The sequence below is a fragment of the Oxyura jamaicensis genome, chromosome 6, assembly GCF_011077185.1.
Source record: "Oxyura jamaicensis isolate SHBP4307 breed ruddy duck chromosome 6, BPBGC_Ojam_1.0, whole genome shotgun sequence".
Taxonomy (NCBI): domain Eukaryota; kingdom Metazoa; phylum Chordata; class Aves; order Anseriformes; family Anatidae; genus Oxyura; species Oxyura jamaicensis.
This window is the reverse complement of record NC_048898.1, coordinates 3485967-3512257: the sequence shown is the minus strand read 5'-3', so window position 1 is coordinate 3512257 and position 26291 is coordinate 3485967. Positions and strand designations below refer to the sequence as shown.

The window sequence follows — 26291 nt, the reverse complement described above, 5'->3', positions numbered from 1 at the left end:
CTGATCTCCACCTTGCTGTGGTCTCTGATTTTTTTTGCTCGCAACTGTTGTCTCCTGCTCCTGCTTTCTGTGGTTTGCATGAGTACACAGTGATGGGGATGTGGTGCCTCTGTGCTTTCCCAGGCAGGAGTGTTGCGCTGAGGCCAGCGGTGAGTTTGCTAGCGTGTTACTGTTCCTCTTTTGGCTTTTGCACTGGTATCTGCTCTGCTAATCCTGGGGGAGGATTCTTCTTTGTTTTCAGGCAAGGAAACACGCAAGTGAAGATGAGGACATTTTTCTCAGCATCCAGAAGTGAAGCGAGATCCCTGGGAGAGAGGCGAGCTCTTTGCAAGGAAGCATGAGTAAAGCCAAGACAGCATCACCTCCCACCCGCTGCTGCCAGCGATGCCGCAGGCTGGCTGCAGGGACCTAACGCAGGCGGCTGTCGGTGGGGAGAAGGTTTTCAGAGCCTGGAAAGCCGCGTGTGGATGTGGCAAGGCAGGCTGTAGCTTGGCGCTGGGGCTGCCGCGTGCGGGCCACGCTGGATGCACAGACTTTGTCAGCCAGACCTGAGATAACGGGGCTCACGCTCACTGCCTGCTTTCACCATGGCTGTTCGTAGCATCGTGGTAATGAAAAATTGATCAAAGGCGTCTTTGTGTTTCCTTTTTCTTTTCTCCCAAAGGGGCTCAAAGAGCATGAGACCCTTCGACGGGTCTCTCCTCTCCACCAGCTTACCTCCCTCCCTGCCCTCGATTGAAGACAGATGCCAGGAAATATTTTTGCTGTATGGCTGAAGTGAAAACATATGGGGAGGGGGGGGGCAAGCGCTGCATTTACAACTTAATTACTGTCATTTCTGGAAACTTGGGTGGAGGTGGTGCGAGCGGTGCGGTGGGCGTACGGGGTCGCTTCCCACAGGCGATCCCTCTCAGCCCCACCTCTGCGCCGGCTTTGAAGGGGAGGACAAAATGCTGCCCGTCACAGAGCCGGGGCAGAGGCGAAGGACCGCCAGCCTGAGGAGAACCCCATGGGGAAGCTGGTGATGGCTCCTTGAGCACAGAGATCGAATGATTTTGGGTCCTTGGGATGTGGGGAGAAGGTGGGGAGCACCCCCCCCCCCCCCCCACCTGGGGCTGGTGGCGATGCTGAGGGGGCTCTGTGAGAAAAAGGCGGGAAAAGCTTTGGAAGGTTCCAGAAGGCTCCGGGATGTTCTGGCACTGCCCTCACGCCTCTCTCTCCACAGGATCTCGTGGTACCTCTGTAGAAACGGATTGAAGAAAGGGGCAAAAATGCCAAATGGGGGAGAGTATCGAGGCATGAAGGTGTGAGGAACAGCCCTGAGGAGGAGGAAGGGCGCGAGGGCCTCGGGCTGCCATGGCAGAGCCCCCACAGCTGCTGGAGAAGAGCGGGTCTCATCGGTACCCCTTCCACACGGGGCAAGGTGGCGGTTTAGTTTCGCCTGTTTCTCACTATTCTCACTATCTAAATCCATCTTAACTGGCTCTGCATTGGATTTTCCCCAAACTGAGTCTATTTTGCTGGTAACTGGTGTGGGATCTCCCGGTTTTTATCATCTCCCGCTCTTCCCCCCCCCCCCCCCCCCAAGTTTTCCACTTGCTTTCTCTTCCCCTTCTGCTGAGGCAAGGGGGCAGCTGGCAGTGAGCCCACAGCCTGTGCTTGGGTCCTGTCCTTTATGTGAGGAAGAAGAGGAAAACCCACAGAAATGTGGGGTTTTATCCTTCTTTGAAAGCAAGTGGGGGAAATGTTTGGGTTTTCAGTGTCAGAGCACTGAATGCTTTGGTGACAAATGTGGGGCTACGTGCATTTGGCACTGAAGCTCCTGGGTTTCTGTCATCATGTAAGAAACCCTGTGCAGTGTTAATTCACTGAGGTGAGGATGTGTTTTGTCTAAGGAGAGAAGGAGAAAAGTTGCTTTGACACTTGCAACCGGTAAGGTATTTTGTGAGACAAGATGTTTTGACTATGGGACATTTGATAGATAAGTGCAAAGGTAACTGGAGATAACGTTATTTTCTTGTAATTGTCAAGTGAACATAGATGGCAGTTATGCCAAGAAAGGTATCCTTCCATCTGCTTTATGTTGGATCACGCACGCTGTATGTACAAATAGTAACCAGATTAGCTGGTTTAGGGCTGAAATGTGGTATTGAAGATTACTCTTTTTGATTATTCATCGTGGTTCTGTCCTAGCGAGGCTGGGAGCATGAGGCAGCTTGTTGGGCTACTTGGCTGTTGCACAGCTCTTGTTTTTTACCAGCAACAATGTTTAGTTGCATACTGTTTGCTCTTCCCAGTGCAGCTCCCTGCAAAAACCATCACGTGTCTCTTGGAAGGGCAGGCCCAAGAAATCAGCCAGTTCAGCATTTAATAAATAAATTTGCAGAGGGAAGGAGGAATTAATCCATGATGGATGCTCCTCGGCATAGTGGGGTGGCATAAAGATCACAGAATCACATCGTCTCCCGAGTGGGAAGGGACCTGCATGGATCTTCGAGTTCAGCTCGTGGCTCCATACAGGAACACTGTTATTGCAGCAACACCACCAACAGCTACTTCAATCATATTCTAATTTAAGGCATATTCAGTTGCCTTAGGGAAGGACTTTATCTGAAAATCCAGTGATGCTAGAAAGGACAAACATAACAATGTGGATAACAGAATGTGCCATGCAAAGATTGCGTATCCTCGGTACGTGGTGAGTGACCAACATTACAATCCTGACAGCAATTAGGATCCTCTGTCCTGCACATAATCTCCTGCTGCTGTTATTAACTTTTGATTCTATTGCAAGCCACAACCCGAGTGCTAATGTTGCTGTTGCCACTATGCTGACTGTGCCACGCACCATGCTATTGCCAAGCTGTCCACAGACAGAAACCGGCTGCACTCACGTAGTGGCGGGCTGTGGGCACCCCTGCGGCGGCAGTAAGTGCTGGTGAGCAGCTTGTGTGCAGTGGTGAGCTGCAGCAGGCGGCGGCGAGCACGCAAGGAGTGCTGGCGGGGAGTCTGCCTGAAGTGGTAAATGGGTGGCAGTGTTCGTGGGCAAGGCTGGGGTGTGGCTGAGTGCGCAGAGTTTTACAAAGCGGGCCTCCTGCAATGGTGCACAGGCAGCTGTAGAGCTCCACAGCAGGAATGGTGGCACCAGGACAGCTGCATGCCTTCCCGCTGGCTCACCTCAGGTCTCTCCTACAGGTCAGGATGGTTCTGCAAACCTGGTGCTGGCTGTGCAGAGGCAGCGCAAGAAGAGACTCGGTGACGCTGGTGTGTGGCAGATGATAGTGCAGCGTTAACAGGTAGGTAAATGGGTGCTGCTGAGATTGTACAAGTAGCAGGCAATTAATATAAGCAGCAGGGTGGGAGGAGGGGGTGTGAGCTCCAAGCCAGGGCAGGATTTTTCAGCAGCTGCTGCCAGTGGTGGTCTGTGAGGGCCCTTGTTTGCTGCTGAGCTGTGCTGAGCCACATCTGACTTAGCACGGCACTGTGGCTGGCCAACATTTTTTGTCAAAAGGCATAACTGTCTTATTTCATTTTTTTACGATTTGTTTCCTCATTTGGGGGATATTTTTTTTTTTTTTTTTTTTATCAAAAACACCACTGTTTTCTTTCTCTTTTCCAAAGGCGCCAAACAAACAAGCCTTCAAAGTGAAACAAGATTGATTCTTCTTTTCCCTCAGGAAACTTGTTTTCCATCTTTTAAGAAACCACTTCTAGCTAGTCCCTGCTGCTGGGCCTCTCAATCCTGCTTGAGGGGAGCATCAGATAGGGGCAGGGGCTGGGAGTGCTTGAGACTGGTTTGGGGGTCACTGGGCTGCAGCTTCCCTACTTTCCATAATGCTAGTTTCCACCAAGTGGGTAGAATTGCATGAGTTTCACTTGGATTATGCAGTGTAGGCCCCGGGTCCTCGAGACATTTTTGTCTGCTGGAGCAATAAGCATCAGCCCTGGAGCTCTCCTGCACACCTGCAGTTACTGCTCATAGTTTTACGTGCCAGTCATTTTGCATATGTTATTTTTTCACATCTGCTTTTGCAGAAGTCATTTGATTTACTCTGCAGAGGAGTCCAAGGACTTGGCCACAGCAGCTCAGGAATCAAAGGCAGAGCCTGTTAGGAAGGCAACATCCTTTGCAAAGCTGGCTGGGAAAACATTGCATGCCTGCAAATATCCCAAACAAACAGAGGGCAATTTCAGAGAGGTGCAGGCAAGGGAGCGAAACCAAAACAAACTACTGCTTTAAAATAATATACGGGCCTGGTCTTTGCTACGGTGGACTCTGCAATTGTTTGGGCCTGAGCTGAAGTGGCTATAAAGTGCAACCACTCAGATTCGATGGTGGTTTATACTACTGTGCTAAATGTGCGTCCCTACAAGAGGCGACGGAGGAGACCCAGGAGATGTGTGGGTACTGTTAGACTGCATAGCAGAGACCTGGCTGTGGATCTGCCTGTCTCTGCTGGGTGTTGCTCAACACCTCGGCTCTCCTGCACAAGCAGCATGCCTGTCTGAGCCTCTCCGTCCTTGCCAGCCACTGTGGTCCTCATCTTGTGCAATGCAGCACTCGTTGCCCATCGGGGCAGAGGCCACCCAAATGCTTTCAGCTGCAGCGTTGGCTTTTAGGGCTGGGCACTTCTCGTTAAGACTTTCAGGAGTGATTTTGCTTATTGAGCCTGTCTACAGCATGGTTGGCCATCTTCTGACCTTCCTTGCACGCTCTGGCTGTCCACAGGTGACGATCCCAAGAAAGTTTGTTCTTAACCTTTCCCAATAGTTCATTTGGGTCCCAAGAATGTTGCTAGGGCAGAAAGAGTCCCTGAAACACAGAGAAACTTGGGAAGGACACAGAAGGGTTGTGGTGAGATGGTTGTGCTTCCATCAGCATCAGACACAACATAGTCAGATGCCCTCGCTCAGTGCTGCCCTAAAGGGTTTCTTAGCTCTCCCACAGCACCACTCATCACCTTTTTGGATGATACATGGCACGTGTCTTCTGGAGGTGTGAGACTCATCTGCAGAGTTAGTGCCCCGGTGACAGGAGTCCTTCTGGACCAGGAGGACAATGCAGTTGTGGGCAGCGTTAGATTCAGTACTGGCACACAAGGTAAGGCTTTGATAACTCTGGCTCAAAGTGCTTTTCTCACATGATAACCCTGGTCAGCAGTTTATTTTAGACCAGTGTACCGAGTAGGATCATTTGTCTCATTTTGCAGAAAAGTAAAGGGATGAAGGCACAAAGAATGAATGGCCTTGCCTAATGCCACCAAAAAAATGAGTGACAGAATTTTACCCCTGCAAGAAAGAGTTTTGCAGAGGTGGGAAGAGAATCAAGCTGTTGGCTTATCCACCAGACCATACGACCTTAAAACAATATGTGGCTTGTGAGAGCAAGGTTGAAAGGGCAAAAAATGTCACAGGGACTGTGAGGAAGCCACAGACCCTCTGAGGCCTCTCCAGACGCAGGTTCACACCTGCCTTCGGAGCAGGTAATGGTCTCTTCTAATGCTGTTTCTCCTGTAGGTGAATACAAGCAAATAGCCAGCCCCAGGCAGTGCACCTGCCTGTGAGATACACTTCAGTGGCTCACCCTGGGCTGCTGTTCCCCAGGTTGTACGTGTTGAACAGGGCTGCTCACAGAATGCTCCCAGCTGTGTTTGGGGGTGTTTCAAGGCAGTGCCCACCTCGCCTCACTTGCCCCCTACAAAGCGAATGACAGCACAGGTTTGTCACCATCAGCAACAGCATTTTAAGTCCCTGTTGATGTGAGCAATGTTAGAGAGTCCCGTGTGTAACGTGCTGCTGGCCAGACCCTGGCTGTAACCTAAACCAGGGCTGAACGTGCCCTTGATTCTGCCCTGGCAGGAGAAGAGAGGATCTTGCGCCTTCCAAATTGTTGCAGGCATGAAAAGAAACATGGCGTTTGCTTTCTTAAAATTATTTTTGATTCAGGGTAGCATTAAACAGGTTGAGCAAGTATAGCAGAGTCACCCCTGGGAAAGGCAACCTGAAAGGACTTTCCCAGGGAGACAAATCCCGATCTGGCAGTTGTAAAGCTCCTGCAGCTGTTGAGTAGGGTTCTAGGAAAAACAACAGGACAGCGAGGCAGGGCTGACAGCTGAACTGGTACAGGTGGTGGAAAGTGATGCTGCCTCACCAGGAACTGCAGTGACCAACAGCCTCTCTTCAGCTGTATAAAAGTAAAGCATGCCACAGAGCAGGCTTTGGAGCGTTACAAACAAAGCTGTTTCAGGAGCCAAACACACCGGGATATTTGCTGGTGAGTGCAACTGGATTTTCCATCTGGAAGGCATGACTGTCTGGCCCAGAAGCCAATTTAAAGTACAAATTAGATCTGGCTGCTTGTCAGAGTCTCCTCCCCAAAATGCAATAAGGACAGGGTGGTTATATAATGTAAACCATTCTCGGTAATTTAGTGGTCCTGAAACAACAAACAAGCCAAGGAGGGGGAAAAATGGTTTGCAGCAGAATTCAAAGCTGAAGGATTCGGGTAGAGGAATTCAGTCCATCTGATCCGGCAGAGATGTGTGCTGCTATTCCTGTACGTCTTGAAAGGAAGCTGCCACCAGATCCTCTGCTATTTTCTCTTCACAGGGCCCTACTGATAGGCATGATATTTCAGCCTCCGCGCTAACTCCCGCGCTCCAAGTATGCAGGGACAGTTGTGTGTGTGGCCCCGCACCTTTCCCTGCTGCCGGGGCACGGCAGGAGGCAGCTCCTGCTGACACGCAGCGAAGCCCTCGGGCATGGCAAACCTCTGCAGATGACAGTGGCTACGGTGGCTTTGCCCAGATCTGTCGTGATGTCTGCGGTGCTGTCTGCTACCTGTGCAGGATGCTGCCTGGTACGGGCACGATGGGCTTTTGCAAGGTGGGTGGTGGGCAGCAGCACCCCTGAGGGGGGCTCTCATCCATCCTGACCCCTTTTAAATTCTTATTCTCTGCATTGGTAACATTGGTAAAAACCCCAAACACATAAATATTTTGAGTCTGAAGAATGTGAACCGCCTTTACAGGCTCATATCCTTACAGGGGAATGGCAAGGGTGTGTTTACTACTTCTTAATATCGATCTATTAAGCATTTATGGGTTATTCCCTGCTGCTTGTAATCTGCTCCAGGCCTCTCAGATTTGAAGGAGGTAGCAGTGCCCAAGCACAGCTTCCAGTTATTTTTACTTTTATGCATACAAAGAAGATAGGGCTGATTTATTGAGGAGAAAGAGGGAGAACATAAAAAAACATCATGAGGCAGTTTCAGATGCCTGTGGTAAAATGGGGGGGGGGGGGGAGGGGGGAGGGCTCAGCTCCTCCCTCTATATGCTGATTTTTAGGGGGCGGAGGACCCATCTCTCCCATTGTCTCATCAGGACCTGTCGCAATGGATTCCATTTTTCGGATCCAGCACAAAGCAGGAGCAACTACACTGACGTCAAGCTGGCTTGGGATATATGGGACAAAACCCAGGGAAGACTAAAAGTTTTTTTTCCATCGACTGTTACAAGTCCCAAGGGAGAGGAACGGGGCCCTTTCTCTTAAAACAAGTTGTTTTCTTGGTGCTCTGCTTTGGATGTGCCCCAGCATGATGAGGACGCAGTGTCCTGAAGGAAGAGCACAGCCTTCATGTGCACTGTGCATCTGACACGTGAACCAGCCTTGCCAGAGTTCCTTTGGGGTGGAAAAAGAGCTTTCCATGCTCCCCTTGCGATGCTGCTAAATGGAGACAAACCCCCAGTGGCAGCTTAAAAAAAAACAACCAAACAACCAAGAGCTGGAAGACTCCTCCAATGGCTGAGGATCTGCTGCTAGAGCCACGTTTAAGGCAGGTTAACCCCCCTGGAGGGAGGATTTACATCAGGCCCCAGGAAACCAACATCAGTGGGAAAGAAAACCCCTGATGTGAGGAACTATGCTGCTCTCTGGCACTGTCTGCTTGTGGCTCAGGGGTTCACGTCCCCCCTCTTTTGCTTTTGCTTTGCTCTCCTTCCTGCTGGAGCACAGGGACAAGCCATGGGGTGAAGGCAGAGGGCACAAGCGAGGGTTTCACCCTGAGCAGGGAGGGACATGGAGTCACAGAAGGACATTAGCAACGTTCCTCGTCTCCTGACTTCCCTCTGCAAGCAATTTCCAGGGAAATCAAACCCGACTCTGCTCCATTAGCTGCTAACCTCCTGGCCGCTGGGCCTGTCTTTTGCATTACGATGGAGCAGAGCCTCTTTGCACACTGCTGTCAGAGTCTGAATGAGCTTTGATAAAAGACCGAGTGTTAGAGCAAAAGGAAGTTTTAACCAAAAGTTGTTTTCAATTTCCTGAGCTAGCTATATCCAATCCGCTTTGCTCCTGGGCTCTGAAGCAATCTGTCTTCTGGGGGAGCCTTGCTTCATTATTTTTGCTTCCCTCAGAGCAGTTGACACTTAGTCTGGGTTTCCCAACCCTCCCAGCATTGATTCATTAGCTTCAAAGGCCATACAAAGCTTCTGTGGGTTCCCCGGCTGCCTGCGCAGGGACACACGCCTGTCCCGGCACTGTAGGGTTTTGGTTTCCTAGACCGAGCCGTGACATTGGCTCTGCCTGCCTCTGGGTATGCACGCGGTGTCTGGGCTCCCCTGGGCAGGCCTGCTTGGCCCCAGGCTTTTGGGGTTTCCAGTTCACCCTGTGGTGCGCTCCCCCTGCGTATGACCTGGGTTGCTGGCAGCCTGGGCACCGGCCTGGACCGCAGCCGCCGAAGGTGAGGAGCAGGGGATCTCTTAGAAATGCCTCTGTGGAAGACAGTAGCAGAGGCTGAACGGGACCCCCGTTGAGGGGAAGGGGTGGGAGGAGTGTGGGTTTGGGGTGGATGCAAGAGCCCAGCTGGGCAGCAAGGCTACTGCTGAAAGCCTGCAGCCTCTCACAAAGCGATTTAATGGGAAACCCAAGTGCAAATTGGTGCTCTGACTTATCAGCACCATGCATGCCAAGGCGCTGTGGCAAGGGCCTCGGTGCATGCGTAACTAACTGAGCATGTGGTGCCCGAGCTCAGCTTTAAGAAAGGCGGGTTTTCTGCTCAGCAAGGGGCCGAGGGGAGTTGCAGGGGGGAACTGAGTAGCTCCTTTGAGCTCCAGCATTGTGCTGGAGAACATCATGTCCCAGGGACAGCTGCCCCTCATTCCCAGAGCCGGCTCTGCAGATTTTGTGCCTGAAAATCTCACCCTTGTTTTTCCACCCATCTGAGCAGATTTTGAACGTTCAGCCTGCCTGCTGCTTTGCTGTGGCTAGCACTTTGCACTGCTCTAGCTGTGTGCTGGTGCTTGTAGCAATGTGCCAAAACTAGAAATGTTTCCAAAGCAGTTTTCCTGAGGCAGGTATCTTTCAGCTCTGAGCGATGCCCATCTTCCACAGGCTGCTGTGTGCATCTGTAAGCTATCAAGACTTGGGGAACGCTGCTACAGAGGTGGAGGCTTTTCCTTGTCTTATTTGCAGCAATGTCATTTTTCTTAATTTCTCTTCCCCTAAAGGTCCTACCACCCAGGCTCTGTGAGAAATGAGATAACGGCAACAATCAGGCCAGCGGAGATGACCATCTCTACAGGCTCCCACGGCACTGAGCACGACCTATTAAAAATCAGCTCCAGATCAGGAGGAAAAAAAAAAAAAAAAACCTGCAGCTGAAAAGAAGCAAAACATCTCCCCACCCCAGCCTGGACGTGAAACACTTCTGTTGGGGGGAAAAAACTCCTCCTTTCACAAAGAAGGGTGCAGAGCCTGCTTGCTCAGGGCCATTCTCTTCTGAACAAAAGGCAAGAGGTTAGTTGAAAACACAAGGAGTGTGGGCAGCTTAACTGCGCATCCACCAGGCACTGCCTGATGCTCTCATCCTGCAAAGCCTGGACGGTCTGGGCTTTCCCTCTATGGGGGGCAAGGGAGAAGGGGTGGTCTCCAACTGCAAGACCAGGGTTTGCTTCATCTTCCCTTGGAGGCTCTGACCCAGGCTCTGCAGGAGCGCTTGGCCTGGCCCAGCCCGGCTCTGCTCAGTTGTTTGGCAGCTCACACAGCTCTGGGGGCAGGTTCCCACCGCCGCGCCTGTATGAAGCTGGTTTGGCTTTCACAGGAGGCAGGCAAAACTGAGCTCAGGCATTTTAGGGTTATGAAAATGTAAAGCCCCGACCCGCTACTGCTAGCTTTGCTTCTTTCTTTCTGCCTTTGCTGCTTGGCAGGGCTAGGAGTTTATATTGTGCAGTTGTCCCTTTTGTTATGTAGGGACCAAGTGATTGAAAACAGCCATGATATTGCTATGCGCGGACAGTACATTTTTTCCATGTATTTTCCTAACCCTTTTCCCAAAGGATCAAATGTGTCTTTCTTCTGTAACTCCACAATGGGTTAGAGGAGCTCCTCAGGCGGGAATTGTTCTGCCCCACAGACTACTAGATACATCCTATAAACAACTGCCCAATTAAGTACGGAATACTCAATTTTCCTGACTTGACCAGCAAAATATTAGTAGCTGCATATTAAAGGGGCAATGGAGCTGGAGATGTCAGAGGTGAGCCTGGGGTTACAGAAGAGAAAATGCCGACTGTAAAAAAATGTGTGAGTGTACCTATGTAAGCATATAGGTACAATCATGTTTCCCTCAGAAGGAATGCAGGAAAGCTTTGGTCTCAGATCTCTCTTGTACCTTAGTCACCTCTGGAACCCGAGCAAAGCATGTCCAGTTGGGAGTGTAGTTCCACCAGTAATGCTTGGTTTATGGGTTTAAGTACACGTGTCTGCATGCTTTTCCCCCTAGTAACGCTATGTTAACTCTCTAAATATTGTCTAAACCGTGTCTGAGCCGTGGTGTTATTAAGACATCATTAAGTCAGAGCAGGGCCCCTCGGTCCTTCCCAGCCCCAGAGTGGGAGGTTTCCACGCTGCTTGCCCTTTGAGGAAGGGTTGCTCGTGGCAGGTGGGACACTGTGGTGGTGTCCCCTGGGGATCCCAGGCCTTGTCCGTTCTGCACCCCAGCCCAAAGGCAGGTGGGTCCCTGTGCTGGAGGCTAACAGGGAAGGGGACATTTTTGTGAGCACTGTGACTGTTCTTTGCTAGAGCCCTGAGATCAGTCATGAGCTTTTCTACTCCCCCGTCACTGTTTCCCTGAAAACGGGCACCCCAGAGATGTCCTGCTCTTGCAAAGCCTTGTCTACAGGAGGGACACGGGGGCATGGCTGCACTGGCCTCAGCCCCTCACAGTGCTCCTTCTGAACAGCCTTGTGTGAAGGGATGGTCTGCAGACCCATGCACATCCACTTGCAAGAGTCTTTTCTTCCCCCTTGTTTTTCTCTCCTCCTCCCTCCCCGCCTTTGCTCTCAGAAAACATCTGTTTCCAGATGCTGTTCTTGAGTCTAATAAATGCAGCGAAAGGCCTTGAGTTAATATATTTACAATAGCTGGAGATGTCGGTTGCTAGTTAATGGCTCGTTCAAGCACATCAAGATCCCCACATTTCCTGAGAGGGAAAAAAATAGAATAGAAGAAGTGAAGTGGGGTTGCGTTTGTTTTCTCCGTAGTAAATGGCCTGAAAAGGGGAAACTACAGGCTGTTTTGGAGATTACTGATGGGATTGAGTGCATGGCCATCTCTGTTCAGTTGGCCTCAACTTCCAGTTAGTGACAGGAAGGGCATGTTTGTTTTTTTAAAAATTATTTTTATTTTTTTGATTAAAAGCTCTGCTTAAAGTGAAGGAAAGTGAGGAAGGTCTGCTGCTGTTGCCAACCCTGTCCCAGGCCAGATGAAGACTCGCTGTAGGTAACTTGCTGGCTTGAACAACATGCGCTGAAGTGTGAGACCGACCTCATTTGTGCCTGGCTCTCCTGTTTCTGGCCTGTGCCATGTGGTGATATCTCCAGGAGCCAGGGGGGTCTTGGTCTTTTGCAGTGAGACCTCTTGGTACCCTGCCGTGTGCTGTGAGGAGTCCCCACGCACTGCGTGCCTGCTGCAGAGCAGCACCGGGCAAACTCGCCGGGGCACAGGATGGACAAAATGCCAGTGCCAGACGGAGAAACCAGGAGGCTCTCATCCCCGTACGTAACTACATCCAGGGTATTAGCTACCCGATGCCACGTGCTAGATGTGAAGCACTTGGTTTTGTTGTACGGATGCGTTCAGTCGTCTGTCTTGGGAGGTATATCTTACTTTTTATTTGCTCCAGATTTCCCTGCACGTTTGTGCTGAGGCCTGTAACCATCCCCGGAGGACCCGTTGAAAGCGGTGGAAACATGCAGTTACTGTCCTCCTAAGGAATTGCATCAACCTCCCAGAGGAGAGAGGGGTATAGCCTCAAGCTCGGCGGTCCAGCCTGCTGTGAGAGTCACTGGTCAGTGAAATCGCTCTGTTTGATCGCAGCTGAGCATCTGCTTCTACTTGACCAACGTCAAGATTCACAAACGTGCAGGAGGGCTGGTGTCAGGCCGGCACCCGCCACCTCTGAGGCTGCAGGAGGAGCTGAAGGTTGGGCTGTGGTCAACCCCAGGACTCCGTGTGCTGGGGCCGGTCCCTGGAGGCAGCTCATTCAGCAAGCAGTACTGCACACTCGACATGCGCGTTTGGCTCAGACTCATAGCTAAATTAGTCCATTTGTATTGGCATGGGATGACAGGGCTCCTCCATGCCTCATGGATAGAAAAATTACCCTCCTGCACATCTGCAGCCAAGGCTTCCCTGTGAAAGCCGGCCGGGTGCAGCTCCTCAGCCTGCAGCAGCAATGACATACCCTGTAAGTGAACTGATCAGCTGGAGGGGAGCTGGCGGGGAGGCAGGAAAAGGCACTTACAGAGTCATTCAGGCGATGCTCATGTCTGGACAGCAGGACCTCTACTGAAAATCAGAGTGAAAGAGCAGAGAGCTCTCCCCAGCTGGCGTGGGGAAATGCAACGTAGACACCCAGCAGATTTCCGTTTTCAGCTTAGAAGGTGCGTTTTTGTGGATTTTTAGTGCTTGGGCTGGTATAAATGAGACAGCCTTCAGTGAAGCTACGTATAACACGGACTGCTGCTGTCACCAGTAGCTCAGTCCTGGCCTAAAGTTGTGTACTTCAGCGCTCTCTAGGGTGCCCAGCATCCCAGTTATTTCCCCATGTAGATCAGTGTTCCCCACATTTTACCAGCTTCTCAGCATCTTCCCCTCTCTTCTCACTGTCAGGCTTGGTGAAATCGCTGCTGTGATGGCACGTGGCATCTTAGGTGGCTCCATGGGCAAGTTTCTCACTGTTGCAGCACCAAGCTGCAGAGGCGTGGACCTGAAGAATCCTTTTCCTTTGCAGAGAAGTAGGCTGCGAATGTGGGCGCAGCTGGGAGAGACCGAGCAGGGGGTGGCAGACGGGGGAGCTGCACCTCCGGAACAAACAGAGGCTCTGCGTGCGCTGGGTCTGCGGGTTGCACGGCCCTGCTCTGCTCATATGAGAAACTGTTGAAAAGCTGCAGTCGTCAGAGGGGTGTTCTCCACGCGCGCCGGAGCAGCGATGTGAATTTGAGCAGTGAGATGACAAGAAACCTGTGAATAGAAAGAAAGAAAGGATTTCCTGCCTCGCAGACACTAAGCCCCCATTTCGGGAAGCGAGTGGCTGCAAAAGGAATGAGGCGGTTCAAAGAATTGGGGCTGTGTGCTACCGGACCCTCGGAGGGTTTGTCTGGTGGAGAAGAAACAGCTCTTGCTTGCTTTAACCTGCTCCCAGAAGGTCTATTTCTTCCAGCCCTCTGAAATGGAGAGCGGGCGAGAGATGAATATGAGTTTTCTTTGCCAATAATTTCCAGCACAGACTGCACGCAAAATCTTCATTTAAAATGTGTAAATGACAGCAAAGGAGCCACGAGGGAGCCAGATTTTAAGAGACCAATTTGCTGCCCCGCTTTTAGCAAGTGTGCACAGCAGTGGGCCCCGTGCTGCTCCGCTGCCGTGTGCGCACGAGATGCGGATCAAAGGACAGACGGACGGACAGGCAGGGGCTCAGCAGAGCCCACGTGTCACTCTGGAGGATAAAATATCGTATGTTATGCTCGGCAAAACTGGGGGAGGTGAGGCTCTGTTACTTCCGAAGAACAGAAAGGGGCTTTGTTTCCTGGTCGCGTGGCTCGGAGCTGCCCTACGGCACGTTTCGGGGAGGCTGCTCCCTGCCACGGGGGAGTCTGCCTGGTGCCTTGTGTCTGGTGGGACGTGGGGGAGATGACGGGAAGCTCTGCTTCACTAGAGGGCCTCAGCAGATTAATTCCTCTGAACGACCTCGCCCCCCCTGGGCTCAGCATGTTGCACGCCCAAATCAAACCCAATCAACAAGGTCCCCCCCTCATACCAGGGCTTGCCCGCCTGGGGCATTGCTCCCCTCTGCCCTCTGCTTAGTTGTTGCTGAATCCTTGACTCCTGGCTTTGGTTTCTGGCTGTCTCCTTCTGGTTCTCACCCTGCCCAGCTGTTCTTCCCTAATGCCGGGGTCCAAATACCCCACAGCCCGTTGCTTGAGGGGTCTGCGCCGGGCAGCCCACTTGTGCTGTCCCATTTGTGCTCTGGCTGCGGGGAGGAAAGAAAGACGCGGGCTGGTGCGAGCCCAGCCTCTGCTTTACAATCTCTTTCCTGCCGCTATAAATAACCTCGTTGAGAGCCACTTCAAAGGGAAGGGCTGGCAGCAGAGAGGAGGTTTGGGGACCGAGCGGGACAGGGGCGTCCCATCGCCCGATCCCACCCCGGCGCTTTGCATAAATAAATAAATCATGCGGCGAGGGAGAGGTGGAGAGAGAGGGCGAGCAGAGGAGGTTACTTTGGGAAGCCGCGCGGCTCGCTCATCCCAGCCCGTCGTTTGGAGGGAGTGTGTCATGTTACAGAGGAGCCACGATCAGCCAGAGCACAGCGTCGCCCGAGCAGCTGAGAATTACCTCTCTCTAATGGGGACTTTCATGTGCGAGCTCCTGGCCGGTCTGCGAAGGAACTGAAACTGGCAGCATAGAAAGAAAGAAAAAAACCATCAGCGACCTAAAAGACTGAAAAGACAGAAAAAAAAATCCGATCACTTTTTTTTTTTTCCTCTCCTAATCTTTGCTGCAGTTGGATCCATTTTTTTTTTTCTGCACCTTTTTATTTTCCTTGGCACGTGTGTGTGTTTTGGTTCTGTTTTTTGTTTTTTTCTTTCTAGACACCCCCATCCACTTTTGTCCTTATTGCTGTTATTTGTCATTTGCTGGCACTGGGATCCTCTTGGACAGCCTTTTTCTATGCCTTCTGGATTGTGCTTCTCGGAGTAGGAGTGAGGCTTTATTTATTCTATTTATTTATTTATTGTTTCTCAGGACAGGGAGGGAATGTTGGAGGAGAAGAGCTGGAAAGGCGTGGGCGAAGCAGCTTTTGACAGGGGGTGCGTGGCTCCCCCCAGGACCGGCGACGGGGAGAGATGCTGCCGCCTCCCTCTCCTGCTGGGCTCGGGGCTGCCCGGTGTCTCCCTGCTCTCTCTGGTGCTGAGCCTCCTGCTTTACTTTCGGACCTCTGATCTGCAGTCCCGGGTGTCCCACTTGGAAGCGGACAGACCCACGCAGCTCCCTGCCTGGCTCTCAGCAGACCAAATGGAGACAGCTATTTTGGGAAGAGTTGACCAACTGCTTGATGAGGTTGGTGTCCTTTCATTCTGCATGTGCAGTTTGTGGTACTATAGGTTTTAAAGCGCGTGTGTGCTCGTACTGTCGTGTTGTGTGTTTCTCCCCACCTTAAAAAGGTGTTTCTGCACAAGTGATGCTGCTAGGTTGAATTTCCCGTGCCTTCAGGTCCCTCCCACCTCTCAAACCTGCCCAGCATCTGTATCCCTCTGCCCCAGCCCACGCTGTGGCTGAGCCCTGGCACTTTGCAAAGGGGAAACCTCATCCCGGTTCCCTGCAGGTAGAGAAGAGCCTCCAGCCCTCTCCGTTTGGTTTTTGGTGGCATTGCCTGCTGGAAGAGCTGAGGCTAGAGGTTGAACGTAGGAATTCGGTGCAGGTTTGAGTGCTGGGAGAGGGACAGGCAGGGCACACCACAGCTGGCATGACTACAGGAGGAGGAAAGCCCCTGCTGTGCTGAAGCAGGTAGCTGCAAATGTGCCAGTGCTGTGCTGGGCTGGATTATCTGCTGTGCCAGCCCTGACCCCTTCCCACTGCTCCTGGCTCGGGGAATGAGATGCACTGGCACTGCCAGGATTGCTTCTGGAGCTGCTGCAGCGTCGCCGCAAAGCATATGGCTGTTTTACTCCCACTTGGGTCCCATCCAAACCCCACCACAGCCAGTGGGGTCTTCCTCCAAGGCTGAGGATGGGACAGAGCTGCTGCTGAAGAAGCCTAAGTTTGAGCGGCTTGATAAAGAGGGCCAAAAAGCACCAACTTTCACTGTTGACCTGCTGAAACCTTTCTCTTCACTGTGCTGATGCTGCTGGGGGCTGCCCGGGTGCCTCTGCCCCAGATGGGATGGGCACCATGCAGGATCCCTCACCTCAGGGCAGCTTTGAAGTGGTTTTGGCGTGTCAGGGACTATAAGGGCCATACCCCTGAGAGGAAAGCTTTGTGGGGAGGCAGGACAAGTGTCACGAGCAGCCAGACCGGTGCCACAGAGTTGCATATCACACAGGGGACAACATGCAGCGTTCCCCTCCTCGCTGCTGGCACGAGCCTCCTGGGAAGTCAGGGTTTATCTGCCAGCTGATTTGAGACGTGCCGCAGGACCACTCCCGGGGGCCGGATGGGCCGTGCGTCCTGCTGGCTCCACTGCCCGTGGCGCCTTTCTGCCTTTTTATAGCCCGGCTTAGTGAGGAAACGGGGCTGTCGTGCTGCCCATGTGCCCGGCAGCACCCCTGCTTTCTGAGCAGCCCTTCCTCAGTCCCCGGGGGGCCGCCTTAGCCCTCACAGCCGGTGCAGGGAGCAGCCACGGGACGGCGGCTGGCAGTGCCGGGGCTGCCAGCTGCCTGCTTGGCCACAGCTTCAAAAATAGCTCGGGGAAAGGCACCTGTGCCCCCCACAACAGGACCCCTCCTCCCCAGCCTTGCTGCACGCTTGTGCTCAGCTCCCAAAAGAGCTCCTCCAGACCTCTGCGCCTTGGCCAGGGGCGGCGGCGTGGGCCAAGCAGCTCAAGGTGCAGGGCGAGGGGCTGCTGAAGGACAGATGGTGGGCTGGCACGTAGGGATTTTGCTCATGAAAGGACAACCCCCCTGCCGCCCTCCTTTTTGTTAGGTCTGAAGCAAGGCTAAGTTGGTTGGGTGTCTGGATGGGCTGGTGAGGGACAAGAAGAGCGGAGAAAAACAGAGAAGATGAAGGGGAGCAGGGAAAGGATGAAAGGAGAAAAACTGGGGAAGCAAGACACAGCGGCAAGTTGGGCTGGGGGAATAGGGGCTGGGGCTAGGATGACTGTCGTGGGTGTGAAAATGAGATGTTCATTCCCCCCACGCAGACCCTCACTGCTGCTCACTGCCACGTTCTTGCAGTTTCCTCATGTTCTGACCTTAATGGGTTTCACAGCTGCCAGCTCCGCGTTATCCATCACAAAACAAAATAGTCAGGCTTGAAAGAAGGCTCATCTTTGCAAAGAGCTGGTCATGCTGGGTGGGAGGTGGTGGGCACAGGAGGGCACCAAAGCGAGGCTGGGGTCAGCCCTAAAAATTCGGGGAGGTCAGGGCAGGAGAGGGTGAGGGGAGAGATGGTGCGTGAAGGCGCTGGTGGCCCTCGCCTAGGGCATGCTTCAGGTTTTGCTACAGGCAAATTAAATCCTTGTTGCTTCCCATCTCTGTCCCTTCCCCATTTTCTTTGCCCATAGTGAGGAAGCAAAGCCTGTGAGGTCTGATAGAGGAGCTCTAAGGCTATGCTCGAACATGTACTGCTCTGTGCTCCGAGCTGGGGTGTGCGGTGCCCTCCAGGCTGCACCACGGTTATACCTGGGTGTCCTCAGGGTCTGTGGGCACCCGTGGGGACACCATAAGGGCTGCACCAACAAGTGCAAAATGCCAAAGTCCTGGCAGGTGCCCTTCTGGGCAAGCAGAAATAAAGCAAAACTGGCAGGGAGAGGAGGTGGGTTGGTTTGTATAAAACAGTAATTTTAAGCCAGCCAGTAGGGATGTGTTTTTTTTTTGTCCTTGGAGACCAGTTTTGGAGCATCTGCAGCTGGCTGTGGTGGTGTTTCCATCCCAGTTCAGAAGGGACGAGCAAAGAGAGGGTGGCAGATGCTTTCTCTGGAGCAGCCTGGGCAGCACTGCTTTGCTTGCTACTGTGAAAACCTCTGCCTGGTGTCAGCAAATACCAGAGGGGAGATTTTTGCCAGGCACATATTGACTGTTTTCCCCAAAAATGTCTGTGTGGAGTGAGCAGTTCAGGGAGAACTCTGGCTCCATGTAAGAATTCCTCTGCATTTATGGGGCAACAGAAAATCATACAAAGAACACAAACTCACTACTGGCAGCACAGTTAGAACTTCCCAAAGAAGAAAATAAGGTCCTTTCCCATGCTGGGTAACATTTGGTACTGGTTTGCCTGCCAAAAGCTTGGCAGGGTTGACAGCACGATGGATTTAGTGCTGCTGTAAGGGGAAAAAGAAGAATTTGTGTTTATAGGGGGAGAATGCTTATAGGGGGAGAAGTTGTGTGTAAAACAAAAGCAGGTATCCTGTGTAAAGCATGGGGGATGATCAGCTGCCCTTCTGCACTGTGATGAGCGTGCACAGCCTCTCAGGCTTGTGGCAGAGGTATTCCTCAAGTTTCTAGTGATGCTAAAGAGGCTGAGGGGCTCTGCCGTCAATGAGGAGGGAGCCTTGGTCATCACTGTTGTCCCAGTAGTCTCATTTCCTTGGGACACTCTTCTTTCATAAAGGAGGAACACCTGAAAACTCCCTTTCCCTCCCCACTTAACCTTTTTTTCTTCTTTTTTTTTTTTCTCCATTTGCTTAAATATCTTGAGAACCACACTGCACAATTCCATTTCCCAGGGACGAGCAAGTTTACCCTAAGCATCCCCTCCTTGCCCTCTGAGGTGGAAAACACTAAGCTAAACCCGTGAGACTTCTTCTATTTTCCCTTCCTATTCCTCTGATAGCGAAGTCCCATTTCCTCACAGCTGCCTGCAGCCCTTGAACCTGGATGGTGTTACTTCCCAACTCTTTTGCTCCCCTCAGGAGAGTTTGCTGCTTGCTTTTGCACTATGCCACGCAGTCCTGAGGTTCGGGGAGCTGGGCCTTTAAGAAAAAAAAACAGCAGAACTGGAGATAAAACAATTAGAGCTAACAAAACCAACAGCCCTTGAAATCCTCCTGATGGTTGTAATAGGTTATCTATTTGAGACGTGTTTCTTTTAGCTGTTGGAGATAGTGGTGGGAAATGATTCCACCTCCCCGGGTGACTGCAAACAACTGCGTCTGCTAAAGAGCTATTAATCTGCCCCCTTTGAAGAAGTGCCCTCTCTTTCACCTAATCTCAAGTGCCCATGCAAAACAGGCGCTTGCGAGGTTTAGGAGGCCACAGCCACGGTCCTTTAATGCCAGGAGAGGTTCTGCTTTCACTGCTCTGGCCACCCGAGCCAGCCCTGTGCTCTCACTAGCGGTGAGTTAACAAGACCCCGGGGAAGAGCCTGTGCTAGTGGCTTTGTTGCCCGTTTCCAGCCCATCCAGAGCCTGCCGGTCCTGCCCTCTTGCAGACAGGGCTTTTCCTTTGCGCTTAGCGGTGTGTGAGGGCTCCGTAAGTACACACGGGCACGCGGTCCCCTTGGAGGAGCTGGTCAGCCACTGGCAAAGGCTCTTTAAGCCCCTTTCACATGCGTAGGGGGAAGGTGCAGCCGTTATGTCACTGGAAAACATGACAGGTAAGAGCAAGCAGGCGATGCAGACAGCCTGGTCTTTCATATAGGAAAGGTTTTTGGAATTTCTGCGTGGGCAAGAGGGAGACAGTGGCTACTCTGATGTCCTCCAGGTGAAAAAGCAGACCCCAGATCTCAGAAAGGAGGTCACAAACGCCCTGTTTCCAAAGTCCTTTTATTTCTGCTTGCAAAAGTCAGCCTTGCCATAAAATGACTGTTTTTGTGTTGCCTGGAAAAGGCCAGTTTCAGAGGAAAGCCCCTTCTTTTTGCTCTCTTGAGCAAATCCAGCTTCTCGTGTTGGGCTGGGCGGTATTTTGCACAGTGGTAATGAGGGAAGCAGAAACCTCCAGGAATTCATTTTGCTTCACCATCTCAACCCAAAGTTGACCTGAGGTCTCCAGAAGCCAAGGCTTTTTTCTGTTGCTGTCAGTGTTTGTTTCATAGACTCTGCAGGAAGCTGAAATCCAGGCGCTCCTAAATTCCTGGCAGGTTTTGCCTCCCACCGAAGAGCAGCGACTCCAAGGCAGCACTGCGCGTTGCACTTGCAGGGTTTGTGGAGCTGCTGGGCTCCGGGGAGCCACCTGGATGGCTGGGGATGGGGAAAATGCCCAGCACCGGTGAACGCCTGAGGGATGTGCCCTACCGGTGCCAGGCCTGCCCAGCAGCACCCCTCCCTCCCCTGTTTTCCTCGAGCTGCTTCCACATCCCTGACCCTGCAGATAAAGCTGTGGGGAAATGCTGTCACTCTTGTTCCTCTCCTGGTTGTGCTCGAATCCTGCTGGGTCATTGCTTTCCCTGATAAGTCCAGTTATGCTGCTCTTCTCTGTGGACGCCAGCAGAGCGATGCAGCTGAGGCTTCTTGCAGCAAGCCCTTGGTGTCTCTGCCTTCGGTGGGGTGGGATCTGTTGCACGTTTCCATTTTTTTACCCTATAAAAAGGGCCCGCTGCAGGCAGGGTGGCAGACTCTGGCTGGTTAGGAAATGACTTCCTGCCCCTGTCCGTGTCAGCCATCAACTCTTCCCTTACAAACACGAAAACCGTGCTAAGCCGGGTTCCCAAATACGGGAACATCACCCAGATGTGGCAGTCTCGAGTTCCAACGTTTTGGTTGGCACGTGTGTAGATGGAAATGGGAATGTGAACGTCTACATACCAGTGAGTATCCAAATAAAGGCTCCGCTGTCCTGCTTGTGCCCATGTTTGACCATTGGCACAACGCGTTCAAAGCCAGACAGCGCTGCAGAACAGAGTCATGCCATCAGGGGTGGCAGCTAGATGGGAGCATGCCCAAATGCCAAGATTCATGCATCTGTGCTTTTAGAGTGGGAGGGCAAACAGAGATAAAATGCTGTATGGGAACTGGCAACTCTCCTGGTGTGAAACCCTCTCCCCACCATGGTATCAAATTAACTTGCTATCAAAACATCTCAGTCTACAATGCAACAAAAGAGCTCTGGACATATTCCATTTCTGGTCAGTTGGAACAACCCCTTTTGATTTGGACTTGCAGTGAGGAAGCCAGTGCTTTTGAAGTGAAAAATAGAAGCGTTCCAGCCAGCTCTGCCTTTCCTCATCCCAGGCAGAAACGTGCCTTTTTTCCTCTATAAAAGAAATGATCCCCAAACCCATGCCTTCCTTCTTGCAGGACGATGCTCGTTTACTTGTGAAAATCAAGTCACTGCTTTATGATCCTAGGCATGGGCTTCTTTTGAGCCCAGCGTAGGACTGTTTATTTCTACATGTCAGCCCTGGCTATGAAGTAGATTGGACGATAAGAAGATCCAACTGGAATTGCATGGTTAGCTGGGGAGATGGGGGTTCTGCGTAGCATGGCACCCTGGCGGCTCAGTCTTCTCAAATGAGTTCAAATCATTAACCAAGAGTGATTCACAGGCATTAATGAATAACTTATTTGGATTGATTTGCATTTTCTTCACTAAATTGGTTATTTTAATAATGTCCACGAATGGGTTGTGTGGATGCTGCCCCCAAAACGTGTTTTGCTCAGGATATGGGTTGATTTTATTGACATTTCCAGAGAGGGAAGGTGCTGCGGCCTTGGGTGGCTCTATCCCATCTAAGAGAAGCATAGATGGGATTGCAGAGCAGGAAGCCAACACACCCGCACCAGTAGAAATACTAATTCATTGGAAATGAGCTTTTTGACATGATTCCACCTTGTGGAAGTGCTCAGGAGGTTTGGTTTCATTGTGCACTAGAGTAACATTAAACTTCAAAGCCCCTGATAATTTCATGAAAAGTCATTGCTGTTTTCAGACCGCTTTCAGCTGTAATTTTCCAGTGCAGCCCTTCTGTCCCTCCAGGTGTCTCTGTGAGTGAGACACCTGGAGGAGTGTCAGAGGGAAGAGTACCTGCTTTGGCTGTCTTTTTTTTGTTGTTGTTTCTTTTTTTGTTTGCTGTGTGGATCTTCTGAGAAATGCAGCTTTCTCATGAGGACACAGTCCATGCTGATGGCTCTTGATTTTGTAATGCCTGTCAGGAGGACCACATTTGGAGGCCATTACGAAACTCCCTTAGCCTGCTTCCAATCAAACCCTGCATTTCTAGTTAAAGACTATGAACTTGAATGCCTCTCTTCGTTCCCAAGCTGGTCTGCTCCGTCTTTCCCATCTTTGCTTGGGCATGTTCCCCCAGCCCCGCTTTTCCAAGAATTTGACGCTTTGGGTTTCAGCATTAGTAATGGCTTCTTTTTAATTCTCCTTGACAGAAATTAAAGTTTCACTTGCCAAGACATCGAGAAGTTCGAGAGACACACCAGCGATGCAACTGCCCGGCAGGTAGGGATCTGCAGCGGGTGGCACCCTGGAAGGTGCCTTTTGTTTTTGTCTGCTTTTCTTTGAAGGCTTTTTCAGTGCCATATGTTATATGAATGAAAAGTTATACGTAGCCTGTGTAACAAGGTGCTGTGAGTAGAGCAAACGAATACGGACAAGTGCATAGGAAGATGGGTACGTACATAAATTCTGCATATGACACAAACAGCAGGAAAAGCAGTCATCCGGGTAGACATCTGGATAGTTAGTGAAGGGGGAAAGATGCATTAAGAGGGCAAATGCTCCCATGGGATAGATATCAATGCTGAGGTGGGCAGAATGGCTTTTAGGGGATGCATCTTTCTGATTAGTTTGAGACACGTAGGCTAGGCCAAACACCAAAGCTGGACAGCTAAATTTTGGTGAGCCAAAATGCCTCTGGGGTGAGGAGATTTGAATTCCTTGGTGTTGTACAACTATCTGAGGCATGTTGCAGAATAACAGCCTTCTCTTAGAAGCGGCCGTATATCAGGGGAGTTGAATGAAGCGGTCACTGAAGGTCCCACTCATATAACATACAGAAATCTTATGGGATTGCTTAATTGCATTATGTTTTTAATCATGCTAATATCAAAAGGCTCTTTGAGACACATCTTCTGAAGTGGTTTCAATACAATAAGTGACAAATTGCTATGGAAAAAACATTTGTGAATGGCATTTCATTCCATTACTATGAATCATGCAGCCTTTCTCATTGTATTCTGATACATTTGGCTGGGTAGAAGAAATAGAAAAGTGCTGGCTACCCCTCACATCCAAAGGCACTGGAGTTTTGGAAGAGTTTGAATGTGTATAACCAAACTGAGTAGCTGAAGCTCATCTTGAAAAGAAAGGGGCAGGGAAAGTTGTGTCTGGTTAAGTGCCTAAGCATGGCGTTTCCATTTTCTGTGGTTTCTTTCTTGGTTCTATTGGTGCTCAACATGAAGCCTTTTGCAGTTTGGCGGTGGGGGTATCAAAGCGTATTTAAGTGTGGTCATCTGTTGGACACTGGTGGAAAAAATGATGAAAGGGGCTGACTTTGCTATGACTAATGTTTTCTCGTACTTGGTGTGTTTAGGCCTTTGTACAGAAGTTGGAGGTACAGTCTAAAGTTTTAGTCTATAGACTAAAATGGGTTGGTAAGGTGGCTTGTGAAAGCAAGGCATAAAGCCCTACAGGTTTATGATGGAAAGAAGTAAAATCTAGGATCCAGACTTGCAGAACATTGGAAAATGTGTGATTTGACATGTCCAAATCAGGACTGTTGGATTTTCTTTTTAGTTTCTTGAACAACAGGAACCATTTGGTTTAAATTTAAAAGACAGCACAAATGAAATGTCTTCTCCACTTCTCCAAAGATGGATCAAAACTGAGTTCAGCTGCTTTTAAATTTAACCTTTTCCCTTCAATGGGAACACAAATCATAGCACTACTCCATTTTCAAGTTCCTGCCTAGACTTGACTTATAAATGCCATAAAACCACAGGAATGAATATCCTCCTGGTGTTTCTGAGCCAGTTTGGAGAAGGAAACGTAGAACTTGAATGCAGAACAGGAAGAAGCAGATTCACTGATGTGAGAGGCCCTGAGTGTGACCGCCTGCACCATGTGTGTGATAGATGTATAACCCAAGCATTTCAGCTTTGAGGTCCTCATAGTTGGTTACAGATACCCACATCCCTTGTGAAGTCATGGCAGCGGTTGGTGCTGGATTTCTTGTAGCCCTTAGCTACCTGCTCATTTCATTAAGCTCATAGTGTTTCTGAAGGACAGCTTTGATTTGGGAGGACAGTAAATGCCCCATAAAGATTCCAGCTTCCTTGTTACCTGTCAAACTTGCTTGTCCTCATCAAATATTCTGTGGCCACAGAAGCTGTTTGTAAAAATCCACATGCCCCTCTGCCTAATTTTAGCTTGAGGGAAAGGAAGCTATGGTCCAAAGGTGAAGTTATGGCAGGTGAAGTCTGGATTGGCTTTGAGCAGCACAGAAACGAAGGCACCTTTGGCCAGTGGTTGTCTCGTCTTAGCCACTTTGCTGCAGGGGTTTCCCTGCGGTCTCCAGGCTGATGCAACGCAGGCCACCTGAAACCACTGTTTTGCTGTTTCAGCATGGTCTCTTGTCCAGGCCGAGACCTTGGGAATCCTTTTCCCCAGTGCATTTTTTCCCCCGTGTCCAAAATGCCCTGAGGAGCAGACAATATGACCCTTGCGGGACACCGAGGTATTCAGAAGCACGGAGAAGCGTCAAGATGTTGCAAGACTTGGCGCATGCCTATTGCTTCTCACCGGCCCACTCCACCGCCTGTAAACAAGCACACATCATGTTCCCCACCGAAAATAAATGTTTATCAGAAATGACATTTCAGTACATCCCTAATTGTGAGCCAGGTCCCTGCATGGCAAAGAAGGGAAAAGGAAGACAAGTTCATCTGCTGACCTGTTCAGTACGGATGTGGAGGTCCCGGGCAAGGTCACCCATTGCCAGAGCTTCAGGACAAGAGGGTTTGTGGGCGTAAATGCTTTGGAAAAACTGGGAATAGTGGAGCAAGAAGGCTGTGAAGCGTGTGACTGTGCCGTGGCTATCTGAGTGCACACGATAAGGACCGTAAGAATAACATGGTCAGGAAAACAGCGCAGCTGTATTTATAGCAAGCGATAAGGAAATATATGTTTCCTTCAGCTGGGAAGCTGGTACTTCAGATCACTTGGGCTGAGGCTAGGCGGGACTACCTGTGAGTGAGATGTTGTTCCACAGCATTATGGTTTTTCAAGCTCAGAGGTCACAGTGGGCTTCTCCAGCAGTGTCCCAGTGGGGAGGACATGCCCATCGACCTTAGCACAACCTGCCTGGGTTAACTAATGACTCGGTTCCCTTCATCTGATAGGTATTCCATGAAATTGTCTCCCAGACTGATCTGGGACAGCTTTGTGGAGGTTGGGAAAGGGCCTTGAAGCAGCAGTGCCTGCACCCAGCAGCTCGCCACCTCCAGACCTTGCCCTGTAGCAGGGCCACGTGCAGGCAGGGAGCTCAGCACTGGGTTCAGTCTGAGGTTGTTTTGTGCTGGGGTGATGCCTGGGGTGTTTCGCTGGGGCAGAGCGGATGCTGGTGGGACCACGGGCCTGATTTCTAGGAGAGAGCTTCCCCTCGTAGCTTTTGCTGAGATGAGGGAAGCGTTTCTCTTCCACGTGGGATTTGGACTTGGCTGAGAGCTGAGGAGAACTACCCGATTTCTGGAGGAGCCTCTCGTGGCCAGCTGACCTCCCCTGGTTTCTGCCGTATGATAACAGAACCCTGCGAGGGAAAAGCATTGTATTTCAGGTTGATAGAGTGAAACCCTAAGCCCTGCTGCTCTGATCCAGACCCAGTTGCGGATCCAGACCCCGTCTGGCTGAACAGTCTCAAACAGCCAGGGATTACCACCAAAACCCCCTCCCACAGCCTTCCTGGCAGAGGTGGGCTCCTGAGTATTTTATATACTATGACTCTTTTTATTAGACCTTTCCCATCTTCCCCTCTTCAGCTCCTATTTTCACAGTCCCCACGTGGTTGTTTTTCATTCTGCTGGCGCTCTGCTCCAGTCTTCGATATCCCTTAAAAAGAAAAAAAGAAAAGGTCTGGCTCTGTTCCCTCTGCCTCCGCACTGCTTGTTTTGGTCCGGTTTCTCTTTGGGCAGG

At 51.0% G+C, this 26291-nt stretch overlaps 1 protein-coding gene and 2 long non-coding RNA genes across 18 annotated transcripts in view; all 3 read left to right on the top strand.

Moving 5' to 3' along the window:
- On the top strand, positions 1-631 carry LOC118168881. Its single transcript, XR_004751830.1, has 2 exons — positions 1-149; positions 242-631. It is a non-coding gene; the product is annotated as an uncharacterized LOC118168881 (long non-coding RNA).
- A 4712-nt stretch (positions 632-5343) lies between these two features.
- On the top strand, positions 5344-9633 carry LOC118168889. 2 transcript variants are annotated; one of them, XR_004751840.1, is made up of 3 exons: positions 5344-6274; positions 6610-6885; positions 9507-9633. It is a non-coding gene; the product is annotated as an uncharacterized LOC118168889 (long non-coding RNA). The 2 variants fall into 2 exon arrangements; XR_004751839.1 differs by having other exon boundaries at positions 5344-6885.
- A 4992-nt stretch (positions 9634-14625) lies between these two features.
- Positions 14626-26291, top strand: part of COL13A1 (collagen type XIII alpha 1 chain) — an 89303-nt gene continuing 77637 nt past the window's right edge. For 5 of the 15 annotated variants that reach the window (XM_035329561.1, XM_035329567.1, XM_035329572.1 and 2 more), the window contains exons 1-2: positions 14627-15618; positions 22532-22601. In XM_035329561.1, the coding sequence (XP_035185452.1) occupies positions 15316-15618; positions 22532-22601 (373 nt within the window). In that variant the 5' untranslated portion in view covers positions 14627-15315. Of the gene's footprint in view, positions 15619-22531; positions 22602-26291 lie in introns of all 15 variants that reach the window. The other 10 variants (XM_035329571.1, XM_035329568.1, XM_035329569.1 and 7 more) reach the window with 5 other exon arrangements.